At 47.3% G+C, this 15,933-nt stretch overlaps 1 protein-coding gene across 3 annotated transcripts in view; it reads left to right on the forward strand.

Annotated features, from left to right (window-relative positions):
* LOC112258476 (myocardin-related transcription factor A-like) overlaps positions 1-15,151 on the forward strand; it is a 64,130-nt gene extending 48,979 nt beyond the window's left edge. For all 3 annotated transcript variants that reach the window (XM_042326762.1, XM_042326763.1, XM_042326766.1), the window contains 14 exons: positions 2,601-2,666; positions 4,227-4,282; positions 4,378-4,453; positions 5,022-5,189; positions 5,797-5,957; positions 6,102-6,227; positions 6,347-6,594; positions 8,034-8,202; positions 8,416-9,714; positions 10,005-10,217; positions 10,326-10,442; positions 13,256-13,405; positions 13,864-13,924; positions 14,821-15,151. In XM_042326762.1, coding sequence (XP_042182696.1) covers positions 2,601-2,666; positions 4,227-4,282; positions 4,378-4,453; positions 5,022-5,189; positions 5,797-5,957; positions 6,102-6,227; positions 6,347-6,594; positions 8,034-8,202; positions 8,416-9,714; positions 10,005-10,217; positions 10,326-10,442; positions 13,256-13,405; positions 13,864-13,924; positions 14,821-15,011 — 3,101 coding nt within the window. In that variant the 3' untranslated portion in view covers positions 15,012-15,151. The remainder of the gene's footprint in view (positions 1-2,600; positions 2,667-4,226; positions 4,283-4,377; positions 4,454-5,021; positions 5,190-5,796; positions 5,958-6,101; positions 6,228-6,346; positions 6,595-8,033; positions 8,203-8,415; positions 9,715-10,004; positions 10,218-10,325; positions 10,443-13,255; positions 13,406-13,863; positions 13,925-14,820) is intronic.
* The last annotated feature ends 782 nt before the right edge of the window (positions 15,152-15,933 follow it).

Below are 15,933 nucleotides of genomic sequence, written 5' to 3' on the forward strand. Positions count from 1 at the left end.
GGATGCCTGGGGCCTGTATTCTAATAAATAGTCTTCTCCTCGTCCTACTTCATCCATGACTACAGCAGATCCAGAGGGATGTTCATGGTGGAACTTACAACTGTACCCCTTGCTTTCAGATGTCAGTGTTCCAGAAGGAATGACGACATGGATGGAAAGGAGAGGTGTGGAAGAGTATTTAGATTTAGGTCTGGACTGAAGGGACAGGGAAGCAGGACACTCACTTAGCCTGAGTCCTTTGAAGAGATGTGTATCTCGTGTCACTCAAACACAAAGTAGTTTAGGTGGTTAGGGGTCAGCAATAGTGGAAAAAGTACCCAATTGTCATACTTGAGTAAAAGTAAAGATATCATAATATAAAATGACTCAAAGTTACCTAGTAAAATACTACTTGAGTAAAAATCTAACATTTTTGGTTTTAAATATACTTAAGTATCAAAAGTAAATGTACTTACTAAATATACTTATTTATCAAAAGTATAAATCATTTCAAATTCCCTATATTAAGCAAACCAGATGGCACCATTTTCTTGTTTTTATTTATTTATAGATAGCCAGAGGCACACTCCATCACTCAGACATAATTTACAAACAAAGCATTTGTATTTAGTGAGTCTGCCAGATCAGAGGCAGTAGTCATGACCAGGGATGTTCTTTTGATGAGTGTGAATTGGACCATTTTTCTGTCCTGCTAAGCATTTCAAAATGTAACAAGTACTTTTGGTTGTCAGGGAAAATGTATGACGTAAAAAATACATTATTTTCTTTTGGAATGTAGTATAAAAGTTGTAAACAATATAAATAGTAAAGTACAGATACCCCAAAAAACTACTTATGTAGTACTTCAAAGTATTTTAAAGTACTTTACACCACTGGGGGTCAGGTCAGTTGTTCTGACTGGAAGACTGACAAGGACCTGCTTACTTCCCTTAATTGTTGCAAGACTTGCAGTACCAACAATTCTTTCTGCATTATTTACATTGATGGATTGCATACCATAGCTTGTCTTGATAATACAGGCTGCTGTGAGGAATGCATAGTAATAGGTCGACCTAAGAATGGCAGTGGTAAAACAGTCTGCTGACAGAATTACCGCCTGCATCTCTCACTCTCCCTTTGTCTCTCTCTTTCGCTCTCATCTCCTCTATTTCTCTCTTTCACACTATCTTTTGCTCTCTTCATCGCTCTTTTTTGTTGCTCGCTCTCACCTCCCCCCCTCTTTATCTCCTCTATCTCTCTGTTTCGCTCACTTTATCTTCCCATCTCTCCTTGCTCTCTCTCTTTCGCACTCTTTATCTCTCTCTCTCGCTGTCTTTATCTCTCGCTCTCTATCACCCCCTATCTTTATCTCCCCCTCTCTTTCACTTTCTCTTTACCTCTCTCTCTTTTGCTCTATTTGTCTCTTGCACTCTCTTTCGCTTGCTCTCTCTCTCTTTTGCTCTCTTTATCTCGCTTTATCTCCCTTCTCTCTCTTTATCTCCCCCTCTCTCTTTCGCTCTCACACTCCCTCTCTTTTGCTCTCTCTTTCACACTATCTCTTTTGCTTTCTCCATATCTGTATCTCTCTTTCGCTCTCTTTATCGTGCTCTCTTATCTCCCCTCTCTCTATCTCCCCATCTATCTCTCTCTTGCTCTCTTTCACTATCTCTTTCTCTCTCTAGCTCCCCCTATTTATCTCTTTCACTTTATATCTCCTCTATCTCACACTTTTGTGCTTTCTTTCGCTCTTTCGCTCTCTTATCTCCCACCATCTCTCTTGCTCTCTCTCTTTCTTTCGTTCTCTATCTCTCATTCGCTCTCTCTTTCCCCCTCTCTAGCTCCCCCACTCTATCTCTCTCAATTCCATTTTTCAATTTAAGGAGCTTTACACAAAGTGAAATAAACCAGAAGAAATTACAGTAAACATTCCAAAAGAAGAAAGACATTTCGAATGTCTTTGTCTATATATACAGTGTTGTAACGATGTGCAAATAGTTTAAGTACAAAAGGGAAAATAAATAAACATAAATATAGGTTGTATTTACAATGGTGTTTGTTCTTCACTGGTTGCCCTTTTCTTGTGGGAACAGATCACAAATCTTGCTTCTGTGATGGCACACTGTGGTATTTCACCCAGTACATAAAGGAGTTTATCACAATTGGGTTTGTTTTCAAATTCTTTGTGGATCTGTGTAATCTCTCTCTCCCTTTATCTTCCCCTCTATCTCTCTTTCGCTCTCTCACACACACACATACATTCTGTGTGGGTTTTTATAAGCGCACTGCGCAATCAACAACCAAGAGTTTAGAAACAGGAAGTTTGTAATAAATGCCACCAAACTCCACCCTCCCTTTGCCCTCTGCCACAGCTTTTTTTAAGAGTGAGGGAGGAAACAAAAGAGAATGAAAGAGAGAGGGAGTGGGTTCTGTCCATTGAGTCCTGCTCAAGCTGTCTACTCCAGTGTTTGTTGACACAAGGATACCCTTTCTGCCGTGCGGATGGACGGTTCAGTGTAGGATGGCAGTCTGGGACTGAAACTCTGGTTTTGAAGAGGTGGTTGTTGTTTCCATGCTGGCAGTTGCTGACTCTCCTCTCTCCCTCTCTCTCTGTTGTCATGCAGTCCTCCAGCTCAAACTACAGCAGAGACGCACCCGGGAGGAGCTGGTCAGCCAAGGGATCATGCCACGTAAGTAGTGCCCAAACTCTCTATTCTTATCTCTAGAGTCTAGACCAGCAAATATAATACAATGTCACCCTCTGCATTCTTGACCAGTACAGTGTCTGTTCCTGGTCCCCTTGGACTGACAGGCCTGTTCTGTTGTTGTAATTTGCATTGTGTTGTTGTAATTTGTGTTGTGTTATGTTCTGTGGTCGTGGTGTTGTTATCATCAAGTGGGCCAGCCAGCTTCCCCTTCTGTGTCCACTTCCTGTTATGTGTTCTTTTCAGCAGCTGAAGAGACTGAGGAGACTCAGTGTTCAGCTGTTGGTAGGAGGAAGAGCATGGGCTACTTCTTACAGGAGAGAGGCACTGATTGCGCTGCGTCGTGCCTAAGAACAGCCCTTAGCTGTGGTATATTTGCAATCAGTGCCTCTCTCCTGCATACCACACCCCCCCAGGCCTTATTGTTTACGTGTCTAACCTGGCCATAAAATGGGCCTCTCTCTCCCCTGTGCTCCCAGTCTTATACACAACAACAACAGGCCAGGAGAACTAGGTGTCTCTATGGTGGCCTGGCTCAGACATACAGGACTTGATTCCAGATTAGTCCAGATTACTGAGGGTCAGGTTGTCTTCTTGTGGAGGAGGAGGCATTACCAACCAGCCTTTTAAAAGGGACTTCTTATGACGATGGCCCAAAGCTATAGCAGAACTGCTTTACCGTCAAGGCTCTGTAGAGTTAATAGACCGTAATGTGCTCACGCCATGGATTTGCAGTTGGTACTATAAAGCAGACTGAATTACAGAGTAGGCTGTATCCTCCATGATCCATTTGCATGTATTTGTAGGCAAAAGTCGACTTGATTTGATTAGTTACATCACAGGAATCCCAGGCCAATATTTAGGCATGCCAGTCTGCGACCCTCCTATTTGACCTTCCGTAAGCCAGCATTGCGTCCCTCAATAAACACGCACACACACGTCACTGTTTGACAGTTGAGCTGATTTAAGGTTTCACATTGGGCAAAAGGTGATGATGAAATCTTCAGTGTCCCTCCCAACATCCTCTTCAACCATCCAGTGTGTTGGTGCGCACGTCTTTGTGTTTTCCAACTTCTGAATGATGTGACACACGGGGGCATGCTGAAGACCCATACAGTTGAAGAGAGTGATAAGTGTAGAAAGTCTTTCTCAGAAAGTCAACCCATCACTCTTCTCTCAGCTTTCACATGTCTTCCTTAAATCTCCTGGCTGTGCTGTAATTCACATCTTTATTGATAGTTCTATGGGTTCCCCTGCGTACACCTCTCTTATACTATAGCAAGCTGTTCCTCCTTCACTGTTCTGCTGAAACAGGTCACTTACTAGTCAAGACAACAACATACTGTTCTGTTTTCTGTTATTACTGTTTGGTGGATAGAACGCCAGTGACTTTTTCATATACAGAGTTCTGCTTTGTGCAATGTGTTCCTCGGTATCAGCTCTCACACTGTCTCCACTAGTGCTTTGCTCTGTACTCATTTGTTGGAGTTTTCATTCACGGTCGTTCCCTCTCCATTATTGTTTTCTCTCTTTCCCTCACCGCAGCACTGAAGAGTCCGGCGGCCTTCCACGAGCAGCGGAGGAATCTGGAGAGAGCCAGGGTAAGTCTAGTAGTCTCCCCCCTCTCTCCTCTCATCCATCTCTCCTCTTTTCCCCCCTCTCCCTCCCCCTCTCATCCACCTCTCCTCTCTTCCAGACTGAGGACTATCTGAAGAGGAAGATCAGGAGTCGTCCTGAGCGCTCAGAGCTGGTCAGGATGCACATACTGGAGGGTGAGTCACAGCGCCCCCTCGCTGATCACCACAGAACTACACCCCACACATTACTTCTCTAGAGGCAGTGAGCCAAATATACCGCATCTGTTTGTGCTGATCTACACTGAACAAAAATATAAACGCAACATGTAAAGTGTTGGTTCCATGTTTCATGAGCTGAAATAAAAGATCCCAGAAATGTTCCATACACACACAAACCTTATTTCTCAAGAATTCTGTGCGTATGGAAGATTTGTTTACATTCCTGTTTGTGAGCGTTTCTCCTTTGCCAAGATAATCCATACCCCTGCATGATCATTACACAGGTGCACCTTGTGCTGTGGACAATAAAATGCTATTCTAAAATGTGCAGTTTTGTCACACAACACTGCCACAGATGTCTCAAGTTTTGAGGGAGCGTGCAATTGGCATGCTGATTGCAGGATTGTCCACCAGAGCTGCTGCCAGAGAATTTAATGTTAATTTCTCTACCATAAGCTGCCTCCAATGTCGTTTTAGAGAATTTAGCAGTACATCTAACCGGCCTAATACCGTGTGTTTTTGTTCCTCTTCTCTCTTCACGCAGAGACGTCAGCAGAGCCGTCTCTGCAGGCCAAGCAGCTGCAGCTGAAGAGGGCCAGGCTGGCTGATGACCTCAATGATAAGATCTCCCACAGACCTGGTCCTATAGAGCTCATCCACAAGAACATCCTGCCTGTCGACCTGGACTGTCCTCTGCAGCACTCACTACTGGGTATGAACACACACTGTCCACTGCAATACACACACACTGTCCACTGAAACACTCACTTCTGTTCTAGATTACAGATCAAGTATACAACACTACTTCTCATTGCAACACTTTACTGGGTACATACACAACATAAGTTCCAGTATGTACACAACAACACCTTAGTCAACTGGGTAGGAGCGTCCTTCCTGTGCAGTCCACTGCAACACGTTTACTGGCCAGGTGAATTAGTCCCTCACTCAGACAAATGTACCCAACCACTCCCAAACGCCCTTATCTTCAATTAATCACTTTTCATGGTTCACATTCAAATGTTCCTCAAATGTTATCATTGCAATGCATCAATGTCACAATACTGGACTAGTGTGGGGACATTGTTATTGCTAAATCCTTGTGCTGGAGAGACTGTGACCACTTCCATCATTAGTCATTCTGGTTTGGCCATTGCCTCTTTTTCATATTACCAATTACTATTCCCTCTGTTTTGAAATACAGTTGATGTTTGTTGTAGTGAGACTCAACCTCACAACTAATCAACTTGTTGTTGGAGACAATAATTTGTTTGGTGAGAAGAATGGCAAAATAGAGGTTTAATAAATGTCACTCTCAGATTCTCCAAAGGGTGCAGGAGAATCCTCATTGGACGAGGACAGCAGTGATGCATTTTCTCCGGATACGCTAGCCAATCACGACTCTCCACTGGGTCCACTCTCTCAGCTTTCCCCCTCTGACATGCTCACTCAGAAAAAGGACATGTCCCCCTCACAGCTAGTAGGTTGAAGTCTTATTTTTGAACAGTATGTATAGCCACATAATGGAGATAGCCACTGGTATTCCTGCAAGTTACATAGACAAGTAATCACAGGAGTTGTCCCATTATTGACACTTAAACTGACCAATCAGATGTTTTCTCAGTTCCTTACCCAGGTCCCACCACCACCTCCGCTGTTAGTGAATGGCCAAGACTCATTGCCACCACAGAAGCTGACCAATGGGACAGTGATGTCGGGAGCTTCCCGCCCTGCTACTGGTCAGACCAAGGTGAGATACATCCCCTGTGTCCAGTATTAAATGGAATTTAATACTTTGTGTATGCATGCAATCATATCTTACTTACTATTTCTCTCTCTCCCCATGTCCCACTCTTCCACCACTCCCAGTCGAAACCCAGTTTGGAGCGGCCCCCCCAGAGGCCTAAGAAGGCCAAAGACAACAAGCCCAAGGTGAAGAAGCTCAAGTACCACCAGTACATCCCTCCGGACCAGAAGGCTGACCGGGAGCCTCCCCCTCAGCTGGACTCCACCTACACCAAGATCCTCCACCAGCAGCAGCTGTTCCTCCAGCTGCAGATTCTCCACCAGCAGCAGCAGCACTATAACTACCACACCATCCTCCCAGCACCACCCAAGTGAGTGTGTGGGGTAAAAAGGTGTAAGTAGGTGGGGGAAAGAGGTGTGAGTGTGTGGGGGAGAGGTGTGAGTGTGTGGGGGGGAGAGGTGTGAGGGTGAGGGGGAGAGGTGTGAGTGGGGGGGGGGAGAGGTGTGAGTGTGTGGGGAGGGGGAGAGGTGTGAGTGTGTGGGGAGAGGTGTGAGTGTGTGGGGAGGGGGAGAGGTGTGAGTGTGTGGGGAGGGGGGAGGTGTGGGGAGGGGGAGAGGTGTGAGTGTGGGGAAAGGTGGGAGAGGTGTGGGGAGGGGAGAGGTGTGAGTGTGGGGAAAGGTGTGAGTGTGTGGGGAGGGGGAGAGGTGTGAGTGTGGGGGGGGGGAGAGGTGTGAGTGTGTGGGGAAAGGTGTGAGTGTGTGGGGAGGGGGAGAGGTGTGAGTGTGTGGGGAGGGGAGAGGTGTGAGTGTGTGGGGGGGGGAGAGGTGTGAGTGTGTGGGGAGGGGGAGAGGTGTGAGTGTGTGGGGAGGGGGAGAGGTGTGAGTGTGTGGGGAGGGGGAGAGGTGTGAGTGTGTGGGGAGGGGGAGAGGTGTGAGTGTGTGGGGAGGGGGAGGTGAGTGTGGGTGAGTGTGTGGGGGGGGGGGAGAGGTGTGAGTGGTGTGGGGAGGGGGAGAGGTGTGAGTGGTGGGGAGGGGGAGGGGTGTGAGTGTGTGGGGAGGGGGAGGGGTGTGAGTGTGTGGGGAGGGGGAGAGGTGTGAGTGTGTGGGGAGGGGGAGGGAGAGGTGTGAGTGTGTGGGGAGGGGGAGGGAGAGGTGTGAGTGTGTGGGGAGGGAGAGGTGAGAGTGTGGGGAGGGGGAGGGAGAGGTGTGAGTGTGTGGGGAGGAAAGAGGTGTGAGTGTGGGGAGGGGGAGAAAGAGGTGTGAGTGTGTGGGGGGAAGAGGTGTGAGGGGGAAGAGGTGTGAGTGTGGGGGAGATGTGGGGGGAGGTGTGAGTGTGGGGGGAGAAGAGGTGTGAGTATGGGGGGAGAAGAGGTGTGAGTATGGGGGAAAGAGGTGTGAGAGGGGGAGAGGTGTGTGTGTGTGGGAAAGAGGTGGGGGGAAGAGGTGTGGTGGGACAGAGGTGTGAGTGGGGGGGGAAGAGAAGTGAGTGTATGGGGGAAAGAGGTGTGGGGGAGAGAAAGAGGGGTGAGTGTGGGAGGGAGAAAGAGGTGTGAGTGTGGGGGGGGGAGAAAGAGGTGTGAGTGTCTCTAGAAGTCCCCACAAGAATATTAAACAAACAAAAATTTGACCAACTGGGGACATTTTGTCGGTCCCCACGAGCTTCTAAACCTAAGCTATGGTTAAGGCTAGGCTTAAAGTTAGGGTACGGGTTAAAATAATAGGATTTTGAACTGAATTGTATGGCCCCTTAAGGTTAGCTGCATAAGACTGTGTGTGTGGACTGACTCATCTGTTGTCTCTCTCTTCTCAGACCACCTGCAGAGCAACCACCTTCAACCAACCCCGCCCCTTCCCTTTTGCGCAGTGTTCCCCTGACGACCCCTGCCCCTTCCAATCCGAATGGGTCTAGTCGTCAGAGCCAAACCCCTGTGGGAGGGACCAAACCTTTGATGCTACCAGCCAACCTGGATGACTTCAAAGTGAGTAGATAGGTGGATACATAGAAAAATAATTATACTTTTGTGTGTAGACACTAGCTACTGGGAATGTATTTATTTCAGATCAGTGTAGATAAAGAAAGGGAGATTAGAAGAGAACCACATTAGACTATTGATATGCACTTTTGGAGGGAGGGAGGGAGTGAGTGACATGTAATGGATCAGAATCATAACGGTACTTCTTCTCTCCTCCAGGTTGCTGAGCTGAAACAGGAGCTGAAACTACGGTGTCTGACCGTGTCTGGCACCAAGATGGATCTGATCGAGAGGCTGAGGAACTACCAGGAGCAGAACGGTTTAGATCGAGCTGGTGTTACTGCTACTGTAACCCCTAAACCCAGCCAACCAACCCCACCGCACGCCTCAACCCAACCTGCTGGCTCCATCAGCCCTGCCCCCCCCCAGGCCGGAACTAATCCGCACACCCACCATTCAGGAGAGGCAACAGGGAAGATACCCGCTTTCTCATTGGCTCAGAGTGCCGCTCCGGCCTGTATTTTGAGGTTTGGCAGTACGAGCTCCTCCCCTCCAGTCTCCCCCACCCCGTCAGAACGGTCTCTGGCGGTGATGAGCCCTGACGAGACCAGCTGTAATGGAGACGTGTTCGGGGAGATGGTGAGCTCTCCCCTGACCCAGCTCAGCCTGCACCCCTCTCCACAGCACCACTCCCCAGCCTCCATCAAAGAGGAGAACCAGGGTCACTTATCCACCTGCAGCCTCTCCCAGTCCCGTCATTCTCCCACCGAGCTTCAGCATGCCGCCCCACCTCAGGAGCCCCTAGCCGGGGCAACCATGGAGGCCTCCCCCTTGGACAAGGACCAGATGCTTCAGGAGAAGGACAAGCAGATTGAGGAGCTGACACGCATGCTGAGGCAGAAACAGAGGCTGGTGGAGAACCTGCGCTCCCAATTGGAGCAGGGGAAACAGACTGGAGCAGTGAGAGAGATGGAGGGAGTGCAGGGAGTGGTGGTGAACGGTTATGCCCAGGAGGCCCAAACCACCCCCATCAAAGCCTCTACCATCCTCCATCTCTCTCTCACCAAAACAGACACGGTGAGGGTCAAGAAGGAGGTAGACACAGAAGAAGGGATGGAGGGAGTGGACGAGGCTCAGCCGACACAGTGCTCTCAGCAGACCCTGCTCAAACTGCAGCAGATCCCCCGGATACAGGTTGAACAACAGACACAACAAATACTACAGACACAACAGCAGGCACAACAGCCACAGATACAACTACTACAGACACACTCACAACAACAGACACAACAGCATTCCAAACAGCTCCAGCAACAACAGACACAGCAGATGCAGCAGCAGACGACTTCGGCCCAGTTGTTATTCCAGCAACAGCTGATCATCCAGCAGAAACAGCTCCAGCTGCAGGCCAAACAGCTGCAGGACAAACAGCTGCAAGTACTGCAGAGGAAGCAGCAGAGACAGTACCAGAGACAGCAGCAGAACAAACAACCGAGTCAGACAGTCACCCCACAACAGGTACATTCAATCATTACAGCTCTCGATCGTACAGTCTGTAGATCTACAGTATAGAAATACACGCCGCTGACAGTCGCCACACATCAGGTCCATATTTTATATTTAACGGAATAAACTTGTCTGAAACCTGAAGACTTCAGCTCAACAGGCAAACAGTTTGGCAAGCAGGAGACACAGGTTTCAAACCTAGTCGAAACTAGTCTCTTCCCCTTCTCTGTTGGGTCATTATCATTGGCTCGTGTCTGGGCCCTGTGTTTGAATATGCCTCTTTCCTACTCTATTCTCTTCAGGTCACTCCAGTCTTCATCAGCCAACAGAATGGCACCCAGGTCCCCGCCCAGACCTTCTCATTGGACCTCCTCAAATCGGGCACCACGCCCACCCTGGTCACCGACGGCAATGGCAACCACTACCTGATAGCACTGACCAATAACAGTGCAGAGGGCCAAAACGGCGTGACCTCATTGGGCAAAACCAGTGGATCGCAACGCATCACACTGCAGGTTCAGTTACACAGTAAATCTGCTATTAAGTGTTACAGGTCTCTATATTGGTGAAATGATTGTGTAAGATGGTACCACAGTGCAGTAAAGTTGCCCTTTTTATTCTAGAGATTGCAGTCAACTCCAAGTAAGCTCCCCAGCCAATTGCCAGCTGAGATACTGAGCCCCGATACCCAATCAAAACAACAGTTACAACCAGGCCCTGTCAACCAGTCTATCAAAAAGGTATTAAAATGACAAAACATTGTGACAGAAACAAGGTTGTCTTACACACACACACAATATTAGCAGACACCGTCTGTAAAAAAGGATAGGGGGTAAACCTGTCCCTCTGAGGACTAAAGTAGTTTGCTGGGTTGGATGCTGTATGGGTGCTGTCTTGACTGACTTGTCACACATCACTGTCAACCAACACACTGGAGATCTTTAGGGTTCTTTAATGGGTAATTGTAGGTAGTGGTTCTACAAGGTAGAAAAAATATGTATTTTTAACCTTTTATTTAACTAGGCAAAGTCAGTTAAGAACAAATTCTTATTTACCTTTGACGGCCAAACCCGGACGACGCTGGGCCAATTGTGCGCCGCCCTATGGGACTCCTAATCACTGCCGGTTGTAATACTGCCTGGAATCGAACCAGGGTCTATAGTGACGCCTCTAGCACTGAGATGCAGTGCCTTAGACCGCTGTGCCACTCGGGAGCCCAAAGATACCCCTTTTACATATTATTGTGTACTATAATAGGTTATGTATGGCTATAGACAGATGGACCTGAAATATGCATACAATATAATCTAAGATTTATAGTATATCACAAAAGTGAGTACACCCCTCACATTTTTGTAAATATTTGAGTATATCTTTTCATGTGACAACACTGAAGAAATTACACTTTGCTATAATGTAAAGTAGTGAGTATACAGCTTGTATAATAGTGTAAATTTGCTGTCCCCTCAAAATAACTCAACACACAGCCATTAATGTCTAAACCGCTGGCAACAAAAGTGAGTACACCCCTATGTGAAAATGTCCAAATTAGGCCCAATTAGCCATTTTCCCTCCCTGGTGTCATGTGACTCGTTAGTGTTACAAGGTCTCAGGTGTGAATGGGGAGCAGGTGTGTTAAATTTGGTGTCATCGCTCTCACACTCCCTCATACTGACTGATCACTGGAAGTTCAACATAGCACCTCATGGCAAAGAACTCGCTGAGGATCTGAAAAAAAGAATTGTTGCTCTACATAAAGATGGCCTGGGCTATAAGAAGATCGCCAAGACCCTGAAACTGAGCTGCAGCACGGTGGCCAAGACCATACAGCGGTTTAACTGGACAGGTTCCACTCAGAACAGGCCTCGCCATGGTCGACCAAAGAAGTTGAGTGCATGTGCTCAGCGTCATATCCAGAGGTTATCTTTGGTAAATAGACGTATGAGTGCTGCCAGCATTGCTGCAGAGGTTGAAGGGGTGGGGGGTCAGCCTGTCAGTGCTCAGACCATACGCCGTACACTGCATCAAATTGGTCTGCATGGCTGTCGTCCCAGAAGGAAGCCTCTTCTAAAGATGATGCACAAGAAAGCCCGCAAACAGTTTGCTGAAGACAAGCAGACTAAGGACATGGATTACTGGAACCATGTCCTGTGGTCTGATGAGACTAAGATAAACTTATTTGGCTCAGATGGTGTCAAGCGTGTGTGGTGGCAACCAGGTGAGGAGTACAAAGATAAGTGTGTCTTGCCTACAGTCAAGCATGGTGGTGGGGGAGTGTCATGGTCTGGGGCTGCATGAGTGCTGCCGGCACTGGGGAGCTACAGTTCATTGAGGGAACCATGAATGCCAACATGTACTGTGACATACTGAAGCAAAGCATGATCCCCTTCCTTCGGAGACTGGGCCGCAGGGCAGTATTCCAACATGATAACGGCCCCAAACACACCTCCAAGACGACCACTGTCTTGCTAAAGAAGCTGAGGGTAAAGCTGATGGACTGGCCAAGCATGTCTCCAGACCTAAACCCTATTGAGCATCTGTGGTGCATCCTCAAACGGAAGGTCTCTAACATCCACCAGCCCCGTGATGTTGTCATGGAGGAGTGGAAGAGGACTCCAGTGGCAACCTGTGAAGCTCTGGTGAACTCCATGCCCAAGAGGGTTAAAGGCAGTGCTGGAAAATGATGGTGGCCGCACAAAATATTGACACTTTGGGCCCAATTTGGACATGTTCACTTAAAGGTGTACTCACTTTTGTTGCCAGCGGTTTAGACATTAATGACTGTGTGTTGAGTTATTTTGAGGGGACAGCAAATTTACACTGTTATACAAGCTGTACACTCACTACTTTACTATATAGCAAAGTGTCATTTCTTCAGTGTTGTCACATGAAAATATATACTCAAATATTTACAAAAATGTGAGGGGGGTACTCACTTTTGTGATATACTGTATATTACCATACAATATACTATACTAATACCTTAATACAACTCTAATTTTGCCACATAATACAACTCTAAGTTACAAGCAGGCTGTAATACAACAAACTGAATAGAGTAAATGCAATAATAACAGGACATATTCTTGTATCTCAATCATAAACATAACTGCAATGAGTGTGTGAACCATAGAAAATAGTTAGCCTGGCTAACGAGCTAGTAGCTAGAAGCATCACCATTGCGAGCAGCATACAGTGTGATAAAACATCACATATTACTCACTATTAGATGCGAGCACAAATAACGTTAAACATGGTGCAACTTGTTGTCTTGTTGCTTCTGTGGCGAACTCACAAACTGCCCGTCTTCAACGCAACTCACTGACAAGGCGGGATTTACAATTAGCAGGCTAAAGAGAAAGTCTCTGATTGGATAGAAAATGGGTGACTGAGGAGCTGTCAGGCATTCTAACTAAAGGGACTAGGGGTGCGTAGGGAAATACTCAATATGAATGAGGGGCCGTGTTTTATTAACAGCTTCTTAAAATGATAACAAAAATCAAGACTGGCCTTATTTAATTTCCTCTTCCTCATACCCCTCGTTCTGGAACAGAAGGCAGGTCTACATCTGGAAACAAATGGCATAACCAATGGGGTGCCAGAGCCCACTCAATCTGTCTCCGCCCCGCCCAATCTCCATCCTTTCTTTGGCGAGGTGTCCAACTTGTCTGAAAGCCAAAGCACCCCTCCCCCCTCCCTCAAGGTAAGATATATTCTGCAATGATCATTCATGGCATGTCAACGTCATCTCATATTTGATTTTTCGTTCATCTCTATGTTTTTATTCTTTCTCTGTTGCCTTCCTTTCCCCTTCCCTCATCCTTTCTTTGTTCTCTGCTTCCACCGTTTCAGAGAGAAGTGTGTCCGACTTCTGACTGGCACACTTTGTTCATCCCTCCCTCTCCTGAACAGACCTCTTTCTCCTTCACTCCACATCCTTCACTCTTCTCATCTCCCTCTGCCCAACTCCCTCTGCTCATGTTTATTAATGTCTTCTTTTACATCCTCTTTTCTATTCTCTCGTTTTCTCTGTCCATCGGTTTCGTCTCAAATTTGCTCAAAGTATTTTGGTAATTTTATAGTACTGTACATGTTTGACGATTTTGTTTAAACAATCATGAGTACTGTAAACTGTTCAAAATATATGTCCTCTTCTCCTAGGAGAACGGGCTGAGCAGTCAACAGATGGACGATCTGTTTGACATCCTCTTGAAGAGTGGCGGTAAGAGAACATAGCAGTACACACAACATAACACTCACATATACAGCACCAGTAAAACACACCTACTTGGACACACCTACTCATTCAAGGGTTTTTCTGAATTATTCACTATTTTCTACATTGTAGAATAGTAGTGAAGACATCAAAACTATGAAATGACACATGGAATCATGTAGTAACCAAAACATTTTTTAACAAATCAAAATATATTTTTCAAATATTTGAGACCCTTTGACTTGATGACAGCTTTGCACACTCTTGGCATTCTCTCAACCAGCTTCACCTGGAATGCTTTTCCAACAGCCTTGAAAGAGTTCCCACATATACTGAGCACTTGTTGGCTGCTGTTCCTTCTCTGCGGTCCAACTCATCCCCAACCATTTCAATTGGGTTGAGGTCGGTTGATTGTGGAGGCCAGGGCATCTGATGCTGCACTCCCTCACTCTACTTCTTGGTCAAACAGCCTTTACACAGCCTGGAGGTGTGTTGGGTTATTGTCCTGTTAAAAAAAAATGATAGTCCCACTAAGCCCAAACCAGATGGGATGGCGCATTGCTGCAGAATGCTGTAGTAGCCATGCTGGTTAAGTGTGCCTTGAATTCTAAATAATTCACAGACAGTGTCACCAGCAAAGCACCCCTACACCATCACACCACCTCCTTCCTCCATGATTCACGGTGGGAACCACGCGTGTGGAGATCATCCGTTCACCTACTCTGCGTCTGACAAAGACATGGCGGTTGGAACAACAACAACAACAAAAATGGCTAATTTGGACCAAAGGACAGATTTCAACCGATCAACCGATCATGTCTCACTGCCAGTACATAAGCAAACCCATTTGTTTTGATCAAGTGCCTGATATTAATGCTTTTTATTTTTTCATCCCCAACCAGAAATCTCTGGATTCGAGCCAACCCAGACCCTTCCCTGGCCCAAAACCACTCCGACCCCCCCACCCCTCCCTCGTCCCCTCTCCACATCTCGCCGTCCACCACCCCCCCGGAGCCCTCCCTGCCCGCTGTGCCTTCCCAGCAGCCCTCGCCATCACCCTGCACAGGAAGTGGTCGCCTGGAGGACTTCCTAGAGAGCACCACGGGCACGCCCCTCCTGGGGGTGGAGCCTGATGGCGGTCTGACTTTGATTGATGACCTCCACAGCCAAATGCTGAGCACCCCCAGCATCCTGGACCATCCCCCCTCCCCGGTGGACATGGACACTAGCGACCTGGGCTTCTCTACCCACCCGGCAGGGCTTGACTTCGGGGACCCAGCCCTGGACAGCATGGACTGGCTGGACATCTCTATGGGTGGTGGAGGTGAGAGGACGAGTCTCGCCCCTCTGGGCCCCCACACGCCCCCCAGTGTGTTCTCAGCGGACTTCCTGGACAGCTCGGACCTCACTCTGCACTGGGACTCCTGTTTGTAGCTCTTACGGAATGAGGAGTATGCATACTGTGTACAGGCTCTCTTTCTCTGTCTTACTCACAAAGCAGGTCCACCACTCTGGAGGTACACTGAGACAGGGAGTCTTGTCCTGCGTTCTCTGCCCTCTCGTCATGTTTGGACAGGCTAGAGAGCAAAACTGACTTTAGATCAGAGGCAGTGTGTGAAGGGAATACTGTGGAGTTTGGTCACGCTCTGACACATCCTACTGGTGACAAAGGGTAACACGTGAAATGCAGCCCCGATGTGTCAGTGGTGCTTCTAACTTTGCACTTATGCTGAGACTGTTGATTTGTGAAAAGTTGTAATGGAACAAATCTCATTGGTGGAAACCTACTAATGAATCAAACCTCATTGGTGCAAACCAGGGGTGCGTTCAGTACGAAAGAATGGTGTTACATTTTTTCCATCAAATCATTTATTTCAACGAAAACTGTACTCCACTAAACGGCCAGTTGAAGAACAGTGTGATTATGGTGGCCCAGAGGGAGATTGTAAATGGTGTGTGCTGCATGAGTTTTACGATTTTAAATGGTCACACCCATATTGATCATGCCACACCCA

Source organism: Oncorhynchus tshawytscha, linkage group LG01 (genome assembly GCF_018296145.1).
Source record: "Oncorhynchus tshawytscha isolate Ot180627B linkage group LG01, Otsh_v2.0, whole genome shotgun sequence".
NCBI lineage: Eukaryota > Metazoa > Chordata > Actinopteri > Salmoniformes > Salmonidae > Oncorhynchus > Oncorhynchus tshawytscha.